The sequence below is a fragment of the Solanum tuberosum genome, unplaced genomic scaffold (assembly GCF_000226075.1).
Source record: "Solanum tuberosum cultivar DM 1-3 516 R44 unplaced genomic scaffold, SolTub_3.0 scf00178, whole genome shotgun sequence".
NCBI classification, from domain to species: Eukaryota; Viridiplantae; Streptophyta; class Magnoliopsida; order Solanales; family Solanaceae; genus Solanum; species Solanum tuberosum.
In genome coordinates, this window is record NW_006239102.1 from 909,302 (window position 1) to 929,608 (window position 20,307).

Consider the following 20,307-nt stretch of genomic DNA (forward strand, 5'->3'; position numbering starts at 1 on the left):
GGGTCAACTTCAAATGACCATAACTTTCAGTACAGGAAGAGTTCGGTGGCAAATAAGATATCAAATGAAAGGTCTTGGAATTCTCTTTCCAATTCCACTGAGTTTACTAATTTTTGAACTCGTATGAGGGAGATATGCCCATTCGAAGTTGGCATGTCTAGATAAGGAAAGTTAATCAAATTTTAAATGGGTATTTTTGGTCTTTTCCATATCCAATTGATTTATTTCGTTTTTAGAAGTTTATTTGGGATCTAAACTGAGTTAGTTCAGTTTACGCATACCAAAATAAAGCTAGGGTTTTTGGAGAAAGGAGAAGAAAATGTCAAGATTCGTCAAGTTCTTGTGATTTTGGTTGTGGATTTCGCCAAGAGTTAATCCCTAAGAGGTATGTGAGTTCACATAGCGTTGGGTTCGTTCACCCACGCGCCAAAACATGTTTATTTCAGCGTGAATTCGTCCTAAAAAGTTGAAAGTTTGAATGTTCTTGATGTGTTCTCTTGAATTTACTTTCGTTCTTGAAATGAGACGAGATTGAGGAGTTTCTTGAGATTATAGTGTTGACTATTAGAGTTGTTTGAGTTAGATTTTGTGTACATGTTTTGGATATTTGAATCTAAAGAGAAATTGAGAAAAAGGATCAAATTTAATTGAATTAAGATCAGAAAATGAGTTAAAAAATTTGTCAGGGTTGTCTGGGGAGAAGCTGGCGCGGCGCGCCAGGAATGAGTCTCTGAAATTTGGGGATGGCGCGGCGCGCCAGCAGTGCGCCCGGATTGTCTGCCCTACCTGTTTTTCGTCGTTTAGCCCGTTTGAGTCATTCTAAAGTGTACTAACACTTCCTATCGATTCTAACTACTCTAAATTACTTCTAAACATCTAAAAATCATCCAGAAACATGAATCATAACCTTGAATCCATAAATTCAAAGTCAAGGAAAGTTAAGAGTTAAGTCTAGAGAGTTCTTAGAGTCTTTTAAACTTGTTTTAAGACTTGAGCATTGAGTTGAGTAAGAGTAAGAATGAAGTTCATTTTCTTCAAAAAGATTATATGGGAACTAAGTATTCCCAAAGAGTAAATGTTTTCACATTTAAACAAGAGATGAAACACCGATTTCCAAGAGAGCTTTTGAGTAATTATCTCAAACCACAAAAAGAGTTTTGTTTTTAAACATATGAGTTGATTATATTTTGGGAGTAGTATTGTGCACCGATATGGGGACGAGTTCATAATAACTCAAGTATCCATAAACCATGTAGCCAACGTGGGTAGAAAGGGTCATACTTTTTAGATGATTCCTTAATGTTTTTTAGCATAGACTAGTGGATCCACTTAGTTGAGGCGTTCTATATCCCGGCAAGTTATAGGACAGTTTTGGCAGTGTGAGAGAGACGTTGTATCATCACATAACTCATAGTGATGGTATTCAGTTAGAGAATCTCTCAAACATAGTTTATTTTTGTATTCTTATGTACAACTGAGATATTATGGCATTTTGAATACTTTGAGATGTTATCTACTGTTTTAAATGCTTTATATATAAATTGCACCTTTATTGTTCTTTAATTTTGCATTCAGTTGAGCACTCATGAGTTGAGTAAAGTTGAGGTAAGTGTTTCTTTCAGAATTCAGTTCAAGCTTATGTCATGTATAGTTTTCCCCTCGCATGCTCTTACATTCAATGTACTGATGTCATTTGGCCTGCATCTTTTTATGATGCAGATACAGGTAGCCAGGATTAGTATCCAGCGCTTCGTTGATCTAGTTGAGCATTTCAGAGTCATTTGGTGAGCCTCCTTGCTTTCCGGAGGTTCCCTTTTTATTGCTATGTTATTTCAGTTATTAGGATGATCGGGGGTCTTGTCCCGACATCCCTCTCAATATTAGAGGCTTCATAGATAGTTAGACAGTAGTAGTTCATTAGTCTTATTCATTTCAGTTGCTTTGATTATAAGACTTGAGTTGCCATTATGGCCAGTTGAATGTTTTTCCTTTATATATTCTGAGTTTGATTTATTTCTTGAGTTGTCTTGAATGTTGAGTAAAGTCTTCCGCTGAGTAGTAAGTCAGGCCAAGGGTTCGCTTGGGGCCAACAATGGTTCTCGAGTGCCAGTCCCGCTCAGGGTGTAGGCTCGAAGCGTGACAATAATATTTTGAAATGGTAAGGAATAATAGAAATTATGATAAATAAAGGTGTTTAGATAGGTAATTTTTTCAAAATTTTAACCCGTTCTACATAACATTTTTTTCATTTTCAGTCCGCTCCGCCTCACCCCGCATAGATCCGCCTCGCATGTACTTGGCCCCCATAAATTTTTTAATATTTTACTTTTTAAGTTAAGTTTGGTACTAAAAATATAATCATAAAATAATTTTTTTTTTGAAGTTGTATTAATATTAATTTAATAGATAATGACTTAATTATTATTTTTAGAGGTTAATTGGAAATCACGTAAGAAATTGTATTAGTTTTGATTAAAACCATTTTTATTTACTATCTTTAATATTTTAGTAACTTTAATGAAACTATCTTAATAGATAATGCTATATCACTCTTATAACATGTAAAAAGTTAATTTAACTTTGAACCGGCATAAAATCGCATAGACCCGCAACCCGCTCCGCCCACATTAATATTTAAAAAACCCACATCAATCGGCCCCGCATCGCTCCCCACCCAGCACAACTTTAAATCCGGCCCCCCTACTTCATTGCCATCCCTATCCTATGTCCCATATTAGATGAACACTTTCTATTTTACACGGTAATTAAGAAATCATTAATAGATTAATCAACTTTACAATTTTGCCCTTTGTTCATACTAATTAGCCTCTTTTTAAGTTAATTTTGGGTCATGGATCGTGGGTAGTCCATGTAGACCAGTCCGGCCCAATTCAATATAGTTTCTCAAAAAGAAGATAAACCTCAAAAGACTATTTTGAAAAGAGAGGGAACAATTACAACTGTATCACCCACTCCTTTTAAAATAGTCGTCACCCTTAAGAATGGGCAGAAAATCAGAAACGAAGGGTGTAAGAAAAAGAAAAAAAATTCAGACTCTTAATTTCTTTATACTAACATCAAACAAACCAAAAGAGGCTGAGCTTGTGATATTATACTTTGTTTTCTTGAGATTCAAAGATTGATTCGGAGCAACTCCTCAACAAAGATATTATTGATAAGTCTTCCACTATTGTTAACATGTACACAATCTTATTCCTATTACTATAATTAATAACACTGTTGAAAAAAAGTCTTAAATCTTCAAAATTTGCTTAAACTTTCAAAGACCATATTAATCGTAAGAGTAAAATGAGAAAAATTTAATTAATTCTATCTTGATTTAAGTAAGTGATCAAGTAATATGAACAAACATTTTTAGTAAGATGCCCATCTAATATGGGACAGAGGGAGTAGGAAATAACATTTGTGGTCCTAATAGACTTTATAGGACCAATAAAAACTGGTCGCTGAAAAGTTGCATTAGCTATGTGTATGTTAATCCCTTTGTACTTTTTTTTACCTACCTTTAATTTGCAGTAATAATATACTGTATTTGGCATTGATATATTTATAACTAATGCATGAAAAAAATCATGATATTAGTAATGTAAAGAGTTATAATGCATGCGTTAACATAATAAAAAATATATTTTTTCCTCAAAATATTTTTCACATCCTTTTCACTATATTTGTGGAGGATATTTATGTAAACAAATAGTTTTAAGAACATTTGTGCAATGCATATTATTTTTAATACATCAAACCAAATATTACATAAAAAATAATGGCATAATACATAAATAATATACACTTTATCTTGCCTTCATCTGACATTTATGCCCTTCAACTTTGGATGTGCACAAGTAAACACTTAAACTTGTGTAAAATTAAAGAAGTAGACACACGTGTCCTACGTGACATAATACATGTAGGACGCCACATATGATACAAAATTTTCATGTAGGACGCCACATAAAATGGATGTATCTATTTATTCAATTGTATATCAGTTTAAGTGTCTACTTGTGCACATTTAAAATTGAAGAATATATATAGATACAAACTGAAGCCAAGTTAAAGAAAATATTTATGTATTATGCTAAAAATAATCGTAATGCAACATTACTAATATATCATATTTGCCAAATGACCCCAAAGCCCCATGTAATTTTTTCTGGTTATTATTAACTAGTTAACATATCTGCGCTTCGCGCGGTCATAAGAAAATTCAAAATTATTAAGCTTTCGATTTTATGAAAATAAAAATACTTATAAACAACATACATTTGGATATTCATTCAAAAATGTGAACGATAACAAAGATCTAAGAAATATTAACGTATATAGAACTCAAATTAAACTACATCAAGGAAAGCTACCTAAAGATAATGGTAATACTGTTTTTTAGCAGTACTTTGAACTCTTGTGGTCAAGATCATTAGCCTCCTCAAGGACATTTTCACATCACCTATATAATTTGAATAGAAGAAAATGACCTTTTAGATTAATTATGTGTAAAAATGAAGATTTCTTGTAAGAAAAAAATTGTATAGGGCTAGAAAACCATTTCTCCTGCTATAAAGAAGTTTTTTGTTACTCTCTAATAATATTCTTTGATATTTAATATTAAAGAGAAATGTGTAACTAAATGCGTAATGTGATGTTCATTGACTCTACCGAGGGAAACTTCACAAACTGAGAAAAAGTTCATACTACGATGTTTTGTTGGCAATAAAAGAGCACAACTATGACTTATGAGGACATGAATATTAGCCCAATGACCCACCTTCCAACATCTAATATAAGATAAAACTTTTTATTAATAGTAAAAAGTACTGCATAGTATAAAATTTCCCTCAAGGTACCTATATATACAAGTCACCCATACATGCTATTAAAACTTAGTGTCAGATGAAAGATCAATGTTCTGCTCATGGATCATATAATCAAATTAACTTGTGAAAGATAATGTAGATAACATTTTACCCCATAATTAAGTATTCTTTGAAAAAGATCGGATAATACATAATGCGATTTCTAAAAACTAACAAAAAAAAAACTCAAATTTGTGTTTGCCTCAACGAACTATGTTGTTTTGAACTGAACTTATCATTTGCTCGAATCCTCAGTCTTGTGAAGATCAATACAATGACTTTGTGCTCATTTTTTATCTTTGATGCCTTGTGTCTAAGTGGCCACCACCATTGTCTCTTCAAAGAGAAATAAAAAATGAAATTCTTCCCTGGACACTTGTAAAAGAATTATACTAACTAAATTTATTTTACAAAAATAAGTATCCCAAAAATGTTAGTACTGATAAACATGCAAGAACCATCATCAAGAACTTATAAAAAATATCAAGTTCTAGAAACGAAATTCTTTTCGAGTTTCATACAAAACTTTCTACCCTCTACATTATTCAACAAAGCTATGCGCCTCACCTTTTACATAGATATATATATATATATATATATATTAGAACGCATACAAGATACAACATCATTTTTTTTTACGTTTTTTTTTGTGTTTGTCTTGTGCTGCAATGTGGATATCTATATATTTGAGAAGGCGTACGGCCAGACGTGGAGCAACAATTCAGCAAAACGGTGCAAACCTTATTTATTGTTTTCTGCTATTTTATTTAAGTAAGAGAATAAAGAATTAGATGAGAAAAGTGGGGGAAAAAAGAGAAATCTAATTGCTCGCCATTGAAGGGTGCCACGCCAGCTTTTACTTTTTCCTGCTTTATAGACCATAATTAGACTATTAGAGATCAAATGACATAAACTTGCATAGTTTACTCCAACTGACACATAAAGTCAAATTCGGATCAGAATGACAAGTTTGTTAGCCATATTAGTTCTTCATCATATCGTATCATATATTACTAAAAGTGGAAATAAAAAAAATTGAAAGTCAAATTACAATTTTACCTCTATATACTATAAGTTAAAATGTTATAAAATATTCAACTATTTAAATATTGAATTGTATCGTTTCCATTAAAATGTTAATGACTTTTGGACTTACTTAGATTAATTTCTAATTTATTACTAATATTTATCATCTATCATCTATATGTATGTAATAATAATAATAACAATAATAATAATAATAAACTAATAACAATAATAATAATAATAAACTAATAACAATAATAATAATAATAAACTAATAACAATAATAATAATAATAAACTAATAACAATAATAATAATAATAAACTAATAACAATAATAATAATAATAAACTAATAACAATAATAATAATAATAAACTAATAACAATAATAATAATAATAAACTAATAACAATAATAATAATAATAAACTAATAACAATAATAATAATAATAAACTAATAACAATAATAATAATAATAAACTAATAACAATAATAATAATAATAAACTAATAACAATAATAATAATAATAAACTAATAACAATAATAATAATAATAAACTAATAACAATAATAATAATAATAAACTAATAACAATAATAATAATAATAAACTAATAACAATAATAATAATAATAAACTAATAACAATAATAATAAGCTTAAATTAATAAATCCAAAAATTTCTATGTAAATTACTCAACTTTTCCTCTTTCCGTATCTCCTCTCATAAATAATATAATTTTTGTGGATAAAGTATTATCCTTTATGATAAATAAAGAAATTTAATAATTTAAAAGGGTGCAAATCTACATGGTTTGTTAGCTTTAAATTTTATTTCTATTCTTCATTTATTTATTATTATTTTCTTTATTTGCTTTAAATATTCACATTCATAACTCATATATAATTACCTATTCAACTTTTATACTCTTAATATTCATAACTCTCATTTTTTCATATTCATAACCTCCAAATATTTAATCTAAAACTGAAAGATACCTTTTGGTATTCCTTCATTTCTATCTATAGAAATTCAACTTTTTTATTTCATGAAACCCCTACCAAGGTTATCATTTTTACTCTATAGCTAAAGTAGATGAAGAAGACTCTTGAATTGATAGGATATGGGAGAAGGAGTCGATAAGAACTCGAAAAATTATGTACTTTACTTTTTATTTATTTTTCCATCTATGTTATTATTGAAAACACCCTTCATTTGGTGTTTTTTGTCATATTATTGAAGACTTATTTGTAATTGTTGCATTTTGTTACTCATTACATACATGGTTCCATAGAATTTTAGTCATTCTAACATATCTATAAAAATTCAAATGGAACACACGTGCAAAGCAGGTGTCCAGAAACTAGTAACATATATAAACGTGTAGAATCATGCTCACAATGTCTGTTCATTCAACAACTTTGATTGCATGAGATCCCCTTGCGTGTATTAGTAAAAAATGGAAAAATTTAGGTTGAGATTGACAAATATGAGTTGTCTTTATTACACGAACTATATGAGTTATCCATTGCGTGTTAATTTAGTAAGACTAAATTTTATTGAAAGAGACTTGCGAAAAATGAGTGAATGACTATGGATTGGAAGCAATGAAGACCACTAGGAATTAGGATAAGCTTCTTATATACACTTAAGGATCTTGAACTTATGCGGAGGCATTCGGAAAAGGAACAATAATAATAATAATAATAAGATAGTGTGATAATTGAAAATGCAACAAACAACAAATGATGGTACATGTCAAAAGCAAGAAAATCTAGGAATAAAGGTTAATACTATGACAGAAACCACCAAGCCTAACCCGTCAAAAAGCAAGACAACGTTCCATTGTCTACTAACCTTCTACTCTAATCCACAATCTGCACGTCCTCCTATCAAATGTCATGTCCTCAATAATATAAAGTTGCATCATGTCATGTCTAATGGATATATACAAATTCTAAGAAAAAAACTAGTTTCGATGTTGGTCATTAGGGTTTACTTTTTGATTCTATTTGACCCCATCTTTTATATTGTGAGATGGACTCGCAATCTCGTAATTTTTTTTTATATAGTCTTGGAGATTATTGAGATGGTTCGAGAAGGGAAAGTGATCGTGTGAAGGCTTGTGGTGTGTTTGCTTGACCTTCGAGATAGGTTATGACTTACTCTTATTAGAGTGATCAGTTTGGATAGTATCTTATTGTATAAAGCATGTTATGAGTTGAGCGTAATGACTGAACTTGGAGTATTGAATTAAGATTATAAAAATTAGTTTTAAATTCTTAATAATCATATATTATTTGCATTTTGTAACTTTTAACAAGAAGTTTTAGATATTTCAAATGTCATATCAAGTTTTTTGTTTAAATATTTCAGATTCATTGTTTTACTATTTGGTATCAGTATGACAATTCATTATTATTTGGATTATTATATCACGAAACTTAATATGTTTACTTATTTCAGATTCATTGTTTTATTATTTGGTATGAGTATCACAATTCATTGTTATTTTGGATTATTATATCACGAAACTTAATATGTTTACTTATTTCAGATTCATTGCTTTACTATTTGGTATAAGTATCACAATTCATTATTATTTGGATTATTATATCGCGAAACTTAATTTTTAATACTTATAAATACACTTTTATAATTACTTATGTAAAATTATTAAGTAAGATGGTCGTACATAGCGAGCTTCCACAACAAATATTATGGTCATTATTGACAAAGGTGGGTTTAGATAAGAAGATATGAAAGTCACGAATTAGGCGCAAGGTTAAAAGATAGTGGAATGTTGTCTCACTCTCCTACATGACAAGCTGAGTTGGAAGATTGTATTAGCACTGTTCTCGTAATTTCTTGTTCTTCGACTACGGCTACTACCTCTGTTTCTTATGCTTCTTTTACCGCACTATTCTTCTCTATATGATATGTTATCCTTTCTCTAATATTCTCTATATCATATTGTCTTGTTATGTGATACTTGAGCTGAGGATCTTTCGGAAATAATCTCTCTCTATCTCTACGAGGTAGGGATAAAATCTGTGTACACATTCTATCTAGGACACATTCAATCAGGTCCCATACCACACTTGTGGCAGTACAAACTAGATATGTTACTATTGTAAAGATCCATGGGCTTATGCCTCATGTCTCGAGGCTTATGCTTTGTCCTATACTAAGTAGAATGCCCCGCCTTAGGCTCCGGCCTTTTAAACCACTGTTTTTTTGTTACAGAGTATAGTTTTAAGACTTTGGATCAGGGTCTGATTATCATCTTGATATTAATCCTTTCTCGTGATGTATGACTAATGTCTAATGTGTTAAAACCAAATTTACTGATGTGTTAGGCCTTGTTGAATCTTTTTTTGAACTAAAATAATGTCAGAAATTGTCCTGTCAAAAGCAAATAGACTACTTCCAGAAAGGTGGATGAATTAGAGGTTATTACTAAGGTAATATAAAAGAGGCATTTGCAGAAAGAAAAATGACTTAATTACAAGTTACAAGTAACATTTATTTCAAAACTGGAAGGATTTAACAGCAAAAATAAGAAAACTTTTGACAGAAAAAATCATCATATGTTAGTTCCATTTGTATATACTAGGAGTATGCTAATTTAGTTGAATTTGATTTCCATTCAACTGTTGAAAGTTGCTCTTCTTCAAGTTGTTGAAAATAAGTACTATGTTAACTCCTATTCTTGAACTCTTATATTCAATCTTCTTAGCCATATGGAGTGAACAATCATATGAAAAAGATCAAATCTTTTAGGAGATCCATTGATCACAAAATGCCTTTGCACTTGCTTCACTCTCCTATGCATTCTCAAATACTGACTCTGAGAAATACTTATTAGTATCTTCTTGATATTTGGTATGTCCTTCACACCAATAGTCACAGAGAATGCATTCCAATTTAAGACATCACTAAATGGTGGCACATAGCTATCTGATATCAAGACAGGTATACATTCTGCATATATCGCTTCGACAATTCTTGGACTTGCAACTTCATATCCACTTGGACATAAACAGAACCTGCTGTTCTTCAACATGGTTTCATAAGATTTGTCATTTGGAAGTTTGTCATAAACCAACACATCTTCATCTTTTCCTTTCCATTGTTCTAGTAGATGGTGTCTTATGTTACCATGTAAACCACCAGCAAAAAATGCTAGGATTGATCTTCTTGATGGAGAGGGACCTCCAATGAGTCCTTTGATATCGCCCGTCTTGAGATTGATTTCCGGTAAGGATACATCTTTTAGAGGATTAAAACCTTCTGAGGTATTGGCATTGCATAGAACTCTTATGGAGGTGTTGAAGAGATGTGGAACATATGAAGTCAAATGTGGCCCCTGGAGACCATCAATAGAGAAGCTTTTCATCAAAAAGGCAAATTTGATGACACAATGTCAATCAAACTATCAACTACTCCCTCCGTTTCAATTTATTTGTCTTGCTTTCCTTTTTAGTATGTTTAAAAAAGAATGTCTCTTTCTCGACAATTCTTTAAGTTCAACTTTACACATGACATGCTTAAGATCACAGAATAAAACAACATTTTGACACATTCCTAACTTTTTTAAACTCCGTGTCAAAGTCAAAACAGACAAACAAATTGAAACAAAGAGAGTATGTCAGAGTCTGAAACTAGTTGACTCTAGAGAATTTGCTTACCCAATCATGACAAGAGAGCATGAAGTGATCAGCACCACGACTTCTGTTCCAAAAAGAATGTCTTTCAGAAATAACTTTGACATAATCAGCAACAGTTCTACCAATGACATGCATATCATGGGCACCAGGGACAAAAAGGTATTGAACCATCACAACTACACTGAATGGTAGAAAATACACCAAGGCCTCATCTGGATTTTTTGTTCTATAAAGGCTCCCCCTTTCCATTTCATGTATAAATCTTCCCTCTGTTGAATATATACTCCTACACGGACCATTATGGAATATTGGAGGTTCTCCTTCCTCATACACATATACCTTGAAGTTCTTCTCCATTTCAAGATAGCTCCTACAACATTTTCGCGAAAGATACAAATTATGAACACAACGTTACTGTAGATTTAGTTTAAGTTCTATGCATTAACGGTCTATACACAACCAGTTCACGTATACAGTATTATAAGTAAATCTATATGATAAACATTAACCGATAACATGATAAAATGGTAGTTATATAACTTAAATTAATGTGAGGTCAAACCAATAAGGCCTGTGCTGGACTGGTAATTACTCCTATATCTTTAATCATACGTCTTGGATTTGACGAAGTGGCATTTGTTAGGGAGAGTATTACCTCCTAATGTGGAACTTTCCGGCACAAAATCCGAATTTAGTTGGACTCTAATACAGATACCACACATTGAAAGAGAAACAAAAAAGAAAATAAAATTGTGAGAGGTAGGATTAGTAGTACCTGTGGAAGGCATTTGCATTATGGTACATGGGGCCTTGAGGAACATAATCAGGGTCATGATGGTTAGATATCATACTCCCATTTCTAGCAGCTTCTCTTATTGATGATCTGGATTTTGCCAAAATTGCTTCTAGCCTTTCTAACTTGCTATACATTTTAAGCACCCCTTTAGTTGCATTATTACCATGTTCTTCTCCTTCATTAGGTATATCCTTATCAATCTCTTCTTCTCCTTCATTTGATTCATCCCTCTCAATCTCTTCTCCTCCTTCCTTCTATTTACAAGTTAGCAAAGCACAATAAGAAGAAAATAGATCAACATAGAGTTTAAGTTCTATACGCTGAAGGTTACACAATCACGTTACTTAAAAAAAATCAAAATATTTTTTTAAGGAAAACAAGTTCCTTAAAAATGAAGAAAATGACTTCCGTGATGCAAATAGGGAAAACGAGTTCCATAAGTGATCTTCCAAACTTAATTGTCTCCTCTTCACCCCCCCTCCAAAACTCCCACTCCTCCACCTTTTTCCCATCCCATAATGTTTACACCAAAAAAATAAGTAAAAGATTCACTTATTTTTCAAGAAAATATTTTTCCTTTATACTTAACATGCACACCCATAAAGTAAACACAGTCATTAAAACCTTCTATCACATGTTAAATATACTAACACTGACAATGTATATAACTTAAATCCTCAGTATATACATAAGAAAGAAAAATACAACAATACATAAAACAAGGGAAAAGTAGGATTTACTTGGGGAGGTTGATGAGGTATTGACTCTTCTTGAACTACCAAATTCTCATGAAATGAATTATTGTTGAAAGGAGAAGTAAAAGATGAAGAAGCCTCATGTTGCTCTTCATAACTACTTAAAGACCTCAAAGAATAAGAGTTAAAGACTCCAACAGACTTCCATTTCCAAGAAGAAGAAAATGACACAAAAGATGAACTACTTTGTGGACCTATTAATGTACAAGCAATAATTGAAAGAAGAATCAAAGGAATGAAAACCAAAAGAGCCAAATTAGATGACAAAAATGAAGGCAATTGCAATTTCTTGAAAGACCACATTTTCTAATTTTGCATGCTCACTATACTGTCTTTAAATAAATAAATAAGAACATTCTGAGATTCATTACTTCATTTCAAGTTATTCTTTGCTGCAAAATTGCATTATTCTTGCATATCATGTGTTTAAAATAAGCTAAAAAGGGCACTTGCTAAGTAGCCAACACTTTTATGGGGATCTTCTCCTTGAAAAGTTTCCTTAAAGTTCAAGTAATGAAAAATTTATACTTTACTTTTCTCCATTTTTTTGTGCCACTAGTTCAATTCCCAAAATCTAATTTTTCACCCTTTTATGCTTTTGTGTACCATAGCTCTGCTGTAGAAGTTCAAAATAAAATTAATTTTTAAAATTTTAATCTTAATAGTAATTATTCTTAAAAATTATAAATATCTTAATAAAGTAAACATTTAATAAAGATAGAATATATTTTAAGACATAAATAAAAATAAATTACGAATATCTTAATAAAGTAAATATTTAATAAAAATAGATTATATTTTAAAATATAAATAAAAATAAATTATGAATATTCTTCATAATTAATATTTTTTTAAAAGACATGTAAAAATACAAATAATTTTAGACGGAGATAGAGGGAGTACTAATAAAAATGAAATGAATAACGCTCTTAATTAATTTCATGTATAAACATAGGAGTTATTACCATTTTCTTAACTTTAAAATTTGAAAAAACCACTTCCCCCATCTTAATTTTTTTGTTGACTAGAAACTTTTGAATATTTGAACGGCAGTCTTACACTATAATAAAAGTAATTCTTAGTGGCAATAAATATACACACTAATAAAGAGAGCTAAATTATTTATCGATATTAATTAATTGTTATTAGATTTAATATCGCTAAACGTTGTAGCAACATCTATAAAGAGTGTTGATTACCGTTAAAAATATATTTTTAATGAGAATTAAGCTATTGCCGTTATATATCATTTTTTGTGTAGTATTAACTAAGCTGTAATCATAAACTTCTAGAGATCTATAGTATTTTGAAATTAAAAATCAAATCATTCATAATTTTAATTTTGTTGTAGTATCACCAGTATCAATCAAATCATTTCAAAAAAATAATAATTTTAAACTTAATTGTTAAAGTAGCACACTTTAGTCACGTACGTTTGGCTTACTCAAAATGCAACATGCAACGTATCCATTCATTTAATATATCATCCCATATAGTAAAAAATGTACAAATTGGGCAATTCACGAGGCTAAACCGCCCTCCAAGTTGTCATAATATTCATGATGATACAGCAAAACCCAAGAATTATAAGCTGTAATATTTTGACGGAAAAATGGTTGACTTAATTTATTACACCCTCTATTTCATAGTATTAAGTGAATTTTTAAAGTTTTTTTTGAGATAATTGTTGAGACCTCCTTGGAGATTTCGCTTTATAACTTATCTTCTTTAGTAATGTATGCGTAGATCGGACTTCAGCTCTTTTTTTTTATCTAGATGTCGCATTGTATTTGCTTGAATTCGAGAAACACAATCATCAAGTCAGAACTAGTTTCATAGCTACTCGTATCCGCGGATCAAAGAAGACCAATAAAATCTCGATTCAGCATAAGCAAGGGTCTCACTTTTTCTGTGGTTTACGATATTATGGCTGTCTCCTTTATTTATTTTAATTTTCTTGTAACCATTCTTGAAACCTATTAAAAATAAATATAAATTTAATTATAATTAGACAACTTTGTCCCTCTTTATATAAATTGCTTCATATTAATCCATATTACTTCAAAAATGACTTATTCAATAATTTTTTTAAAAATAAATGTGAATCTTTGTTTGGTAAAAAAATTATTTGTATTGATTTATTTTTAAAGTATTTATTAAATAAGTCATGTTGTTAGTAATATGCATTAATATGAAGAAATTAACATGAAGAAGGGAAAATTTGTTAAGTTATAATTGATTTATATTTATTTTAAATAAATTTAAAGAATGGTAAAAAAACAAAATAAGGGATGTAGGCTAAATATCGTAAATTACATGGAAGGTGAGTGTTATAGAGCGAAACCTGAAGAAAACTCTATGAAATTATCCATTTTTTTAATTGTTCAGAATAATTGAATTGTTTAAAGTTCAAAAGATAAATGTTTGAAAATACTATAATATCCAATTGCGGTGTTAATTTTTTTTATTTCGATATGATATACTATAACTACTAGGCATAATACATAAATATGCCCTTTAACTTGGTTTCAAATCAAATTTATGTCCTTCAACTTTGGGTGTGCACAAGTAGACACTTAAACTTGTATAACGTTGAACAAATAGACATACATGTCCTACATGTCATTTTTTGTCCTACGTGGTGTTCTACGCGTGTATTATGCCATGTAGGACTCGTGTATTTACTCGTTCTACTTTATACAAGTTTAAGTGTCTACTTGTGCATATCCAAAGTTGGAGGATATAAGCGTAAAATGAGGGCAAGTTAAAGGAAACGTTTATGTATTATGCCTATCTACTATATCATGCCCACTTCAATTTTTAACTATATCTCTGACGTCAAATAAATAAATAAATTAAAAATATTATTCAATATTTTAAAAAAAGTATCTAATTTAACAAAGTATAAAATAAACTTTATTTTATTTATGGATGTAAAATGAATATAATGAAATTGGAAGGGAGGAAAAATTAGAAATATATTGTAAAGACAGGAGTTGGTGTAGGTTGCCCCGAGATTGGAGCTTAAAAGTTCCGTTACCGTAACGTATATTAAATCAGCAATAAATATTTATCAGCTCTATGATAAAGTATTTCAGAAATCCAAGATACTCTATTTTCCTTTAATTTTTACAAATGAAATGAGTAAAGAAAAACATTAGAATTTTAGTCGGTGGATGTAGAGAAATACACCCACTCAATGTAATAAAGGAACTTACATAAATATATTATATTAAAAAATATTTACCATTTATAGCAATTTTAATACATATTACAAAGATATCATTTATCACACATTTTAATATAATGTGTCAATTTCTTACCAAACTAGTATAATATATTAAAAAACAGTTATAATACATATATATTGCATACATAATTCACTTTTAATACATATTGCAGATTTAACATAGTATTGTTATATATTACTATAAATGGTAATAAATAAAAAGTATCGCTAAAATCGATAATTATTTATTAAAAGATATCAATCCAAGTAATTTTTCCATGTAACAATGGGTGCAGAATTTGAACAATTATTAGAGCCGTCAAAATGGGCTTAGCCCAGGGGGCTGGCCCAACCCAACCCGTTATTATGGTAGGATTGAGATATGATATTTCAAGCCCATTTAAAACTTGGGCTTATAAGCCCGACCCATAAAAGCTATTGGCCCTTGAGGCTTAATCGGGGCCGGGCCAGGGTCGGCCCATGGGTCAAAACTATTTATTTAAGGGTAACTTACATAAATCTCTCCAGTGTATGAGCTAATTACTTAAAGACATGCTATATTGTAATATTACGAATCTTATCAGATATTGGTACATTCAGATACATGTATCTCGGGATACATGAACTCAAAATTATGTTGATTTGTTCTAAATACACTCAATCTCTCTGAATTCATATGTATCTAGGATACATAAACAAATCTCGTGCCCTCGTCTCCCTTCCATCTCACTCACCACTCTCTTATCTCACTCGCGTATCTGGGATGCATCACACCAGATACATATATCTAGTATCCTAGATACATGCTAATAACATTAGACTTTTTGCTAGTGTAATTGAAACAACACCATTATTTGTCATATTTGATATGAAAATCCTCTCATCTTCTTGATGTTATAGAGATTTAAGTTTGGAAAGAAAAAAAATAAAAAAATATGGGCTAGCCCGCCCCATCCCGCGACCCTTTTAGGGTTGAGTTGGGTTGAACATTTTCAGGTCCTTCCAAATGAAGGATCGGCCCGCTCTAGCCCATCAAATTTCCTGGCCCGTGAAACTTGGACCGGGTGAGGCTGGGCTGACCCTTTTTGACAACTCTAACAATTATATTACAAGTGCTGTAAAGGCACTCATGATTCAGTTTAGGTAAATTTAATTAGTTAAACTAACTTTTTAAATATTGAAATCAAATCAAACTAATGAGATTGATATTTTATCACTTCGGTTATAATTGAGTTATATATATTTTGAGTTTGTTGGCCCATTTATCAACATTAAGGTTTATTTTTCAGAAATTAATCATTAGTTAATGATACCTTAAGGTATCTTGTTCAATAATTACTCATTAGTCAATGATACTGTAGACAATAAAATTTGCGTCGAGAAAACAATAATCAAGAACGAAAAAATATCGCAACAATCACTTTATTGATTTAAAGTGCGAGTGTTACAATCTCTATTATTTCTCTGAATTCGTCGTTTCAAATATAATTCAAGTGTTCTTGACCTTGATCTTGAACTTGAGATTTATCTCGATCTTGATCTCTATCTTGATCTTGATCTTGAACTTGAACTTGGACTTGGACTTGGACTTGAACTTGATCTTGATCTTGAACTTTATCTTGATATTGACTTCTAGTTGATTTCAAGGGCTTCGAGCTTGATCTTGAATCTGGTGGTCTTGATCTTGATCGTTCTTGAACTTGAACTTTATCTTGATCTTGACTTCTAGTTGAATCCAAGGGCTTCGAGCTTGATCTTGAATCTGGTGGTCTTGATCTTGATCGTTCTTGAACTTGAACTTTTATCTTGATCTTGACTTCTAGTTCAATCCAAGGGCTTCAAGCTTGATCTTGAATCCAGCGGTCTTGATCTTGATCGTTCTTGAACTTGAACTTTTATCTTGATCTTGACTTCTAGTTGAATCCAAGGGCTTCGAGCTTGATCTTGAATCTGGCGATCTTGATCTTGATCGTTTTTGAACTTGAACTTTATCTTGATCTTGACTTCTAGTTGAATCCAAGGGCTTCAATCTTGATCTTGAATCCGACGGTCTTGATCTTGACCGTTCTTGAACTTGAACTTTATCTTCATCATTCTTGAACTCTCGAGTTCTTGAATTCTTGAACTCTCGAGTTCTTGAATTCTTGAACTCTCGAGTTCTTGAATTCTTGAACTCTCGAGTTCTTGAATTCTTGAACTCTTGAGTTCTTGAATTCTTAAACTTGTAGCTTGTAGAGAAATTTGTGGATTTTTATCCACGAGCTTTCTCTAGCTTTTTGTTTAGAATTATTCATTTTCTTTTCTGAATTATGAGGACCCCTATTTATAGTTTTAAAATAGAGGAGTTGTGATTGGAAGAGGACTCCTTCGCCCAATCAGATTTAAGTGACATGACATATGGACTTTCTGGAGCGGGCATTAATTAAATCTATATTTATTAGATTTAAATAATTAACTCAATTATATTAATCCATAATATTTGTTTGAACTAATATATTCATAAATTTAATATAATCCGAATCATTTTATAAATTTATAGTTAATAAATTTTAAATGACTACAAATGCCCCTTTCTTCAAGTCTTGTCGAGATATTTTATCTTTCAAAGATTAGGCTTGAAGAATTTGAAGACTTCAACTTTCAGACTTGACAAATTTGAAGACTTTAACTTGTAGAATTGGATGATTTTAATACTTCAACCTGTATACTTGGAGAATTTGAAGACTTCAACTTGCTTGATTGGAGATTTTTGAAGACTTCATCTTGAAACAACTTTTATTCATAGGGGTTTGCGCCCATTGAGTCACCACCATTTGGTGCAAGTCTGAAGTTTTATGAAAGATTACTCATAGCTTTAACTTTCATGTGACATATCAAGGGGGAACATGTGGTTTTTTGACACTCATGCAACTGAACTTAGAATATGATTCTAAGCGTCTACGTACCTCACTGAAAAGGATCAAGTCACAACGTAGTTTTGGGAGAGTTTTTTTTTTGGGTGTGTCGTACACAGTTTATACTCTTGCGGGCCAAGAGTGACATGCAATTTAGGCTCATACCTTAAGGAGCATTTCTACTTGAATACTTAACTCTAATTTGAAGAACTTTATGACATATAGTTTAAGCTCGTGTTTCAAAAAGTATTTCAACTTAAAGATTTAACTAAAATTTGAGGAGCTTTATGACATATAGTTTAAGCTCGTGTTTCAAGGAGCATTTCAACTTGAAGATTTAACTCAAACTTGAAGATTTAAGTGACATACAATTTAAGCTCGTGTTTCAAGGAGCATTTCAGCTTGAAGATTTAACTCAAATTTGAAGAGCTTCATGATATACAGTTTAGGCTCGTGTGTCTAGCAACATTATAACTTGCAATTTAGGCTCATGCGATGAGAAACATTGTAACTTGCAGTTTAACCTCATGCGTCAAGGAGCGTCTAGATATACACTGACTCTTCAAATTCATCTTCGGGTGCAGACTTACCCCCACTTTGGAGTTCTTCTATATCTTTATCTTCATGAGGTCCATAGACAGGAGATCGCTGATCTTCTCTCAAAGTCATGTTTAATTACATATCATGTACACGAGTTGCCAATTCTTCGAATGTATTGGGCTTTAATCCTTGCAAAATGTAGCAAAGACCCTAATTCATGCCTTGGATGCACATTTCAATGCTAGAAGTTTCACTAAGGCGATCTTTGCAATTGAGGCTCAGACTTCTCCAGCGATTGATAAAGTCAACAACTAGCTCATGTTCACCTTGACGAGCCTTTGTAAGTTCAATCAGACTAACGACACGTCTCGTGCTATATAATCGATTAAGAAACTTTTGCTCTAACCGCTCCCAACAATCTATAGAATTAGGTTCGAGATCTGTGTACCAATCAAAGGCATTTTCTCTGTGAGATCGAACTAACTCTTTAACGAGATAATCACCATATGCCCCTGCATCATTGCAAGTCTCGATAAAGTGCGATATATGTTGTTTGGGATTTCCTTTGCCATCAAATTGGTGAAGCTTAGGAGGTTGATAACCCTCAGGCATTTTCAAGTTATCAATCCTTTGTGTATATGGCTTTGCATATATGGGAGAAAATTTGGATGAAGACTCAGATTTGTCTTCGATAGCCTCTATGATAAAGTCTTTCAATTGATCAATTGGAATCAAACCTTTAGCGGAGATATGAATTTCTTTGATCTTTGTTTGCTTTACGCAAGACTCTCCTTCGTCTTGAATTTTAAGAAGCTTCAGAGGTGCTTGACTCGATCTTATATCAATCATGTTATCCATCTTATTTGTTAACTTCAAAAGTTTAGCATCTTGTTTGTGTGCACACTTTGTCAAGCCTTCAATCGCTTTTGTCAAGCTTGCTAGTTGTTCTTCTATAGTGGAAGTCATTTTGATATTCTTTTATACTTGAAAACTTGAGATGAGAGGTAGAGATTGTCCCACTGGGCGTGCCAAAATTTGTAGACAATAAAATTCGCGTCGAGAAAATCAATAATCAAGAATGGAAAATTATGCAACAATCATTTTATTGATTTAAAGTGCGAGTCTTACAATCTATATGATTCCTCTGAATTCATCTCTTCAAATATAATTCAAGAGTTCTTGAACTTGATCTTGAACTTGGGATTTATCTCGATCTTGATCTCTATCGTGATCTTGATCTTGAACTTGAACTTGGACTTCAACTTGATCTTGAACTTTATCTTGATCTTGACTTCTAGTTGATTTCAAGGGCTTCGAGCTCGATCTTGAATCCGGTGGTCTTGATCTTGATCGTTCTTGAACTTGAACTTTACCTTGTTCTTGACTTCTTCAAATCTTCAATTCTTAAACTTGAACACTTGAATTCTTGAACTCTTGAGTTCTTGAATTCTTGACTTCTTAAACTCTTGAGTTCTTGAATTTTAAAACTTGTAGCTTGTAGAGAATTTTGTGGCTTTTTATATAC

The 20,307-nt window shown here is 31.3% G+C and overlaps 1 protein-coding gene across 1 annotated transcript; it reads right to left on the reverse strand.

The window, feature by feature from the left end:
* Window positions 1-9,415: 9,415 nt before the first annotated feature.
* LOC102597331 (probable glycosyltransferase At5g03795) lies at window positions 9,416-12,422 on the reverse strand. Its single transcript, XM_015311845.1, has 4 exons — window positions 12,105-12,422; window positions 11,344-11,618; window positions 10,590-10,938; window positions 9,416-10,267 (listed from the first exon to the last, which is right to left on the reverse strand). The coding sequence occupies exons 1-4, from the start codon at window positions 12,420-12,422 to the stop codon at window positions 9,605-9,607; spliced, it is 1,605 nt and encodes a 534-aa protein (XP_015167331.1). The 3' UTR covers window positions 9,416-9,604.
* Window positions 12,423-20,307: the final 7,885 nt, after the last annotated feature.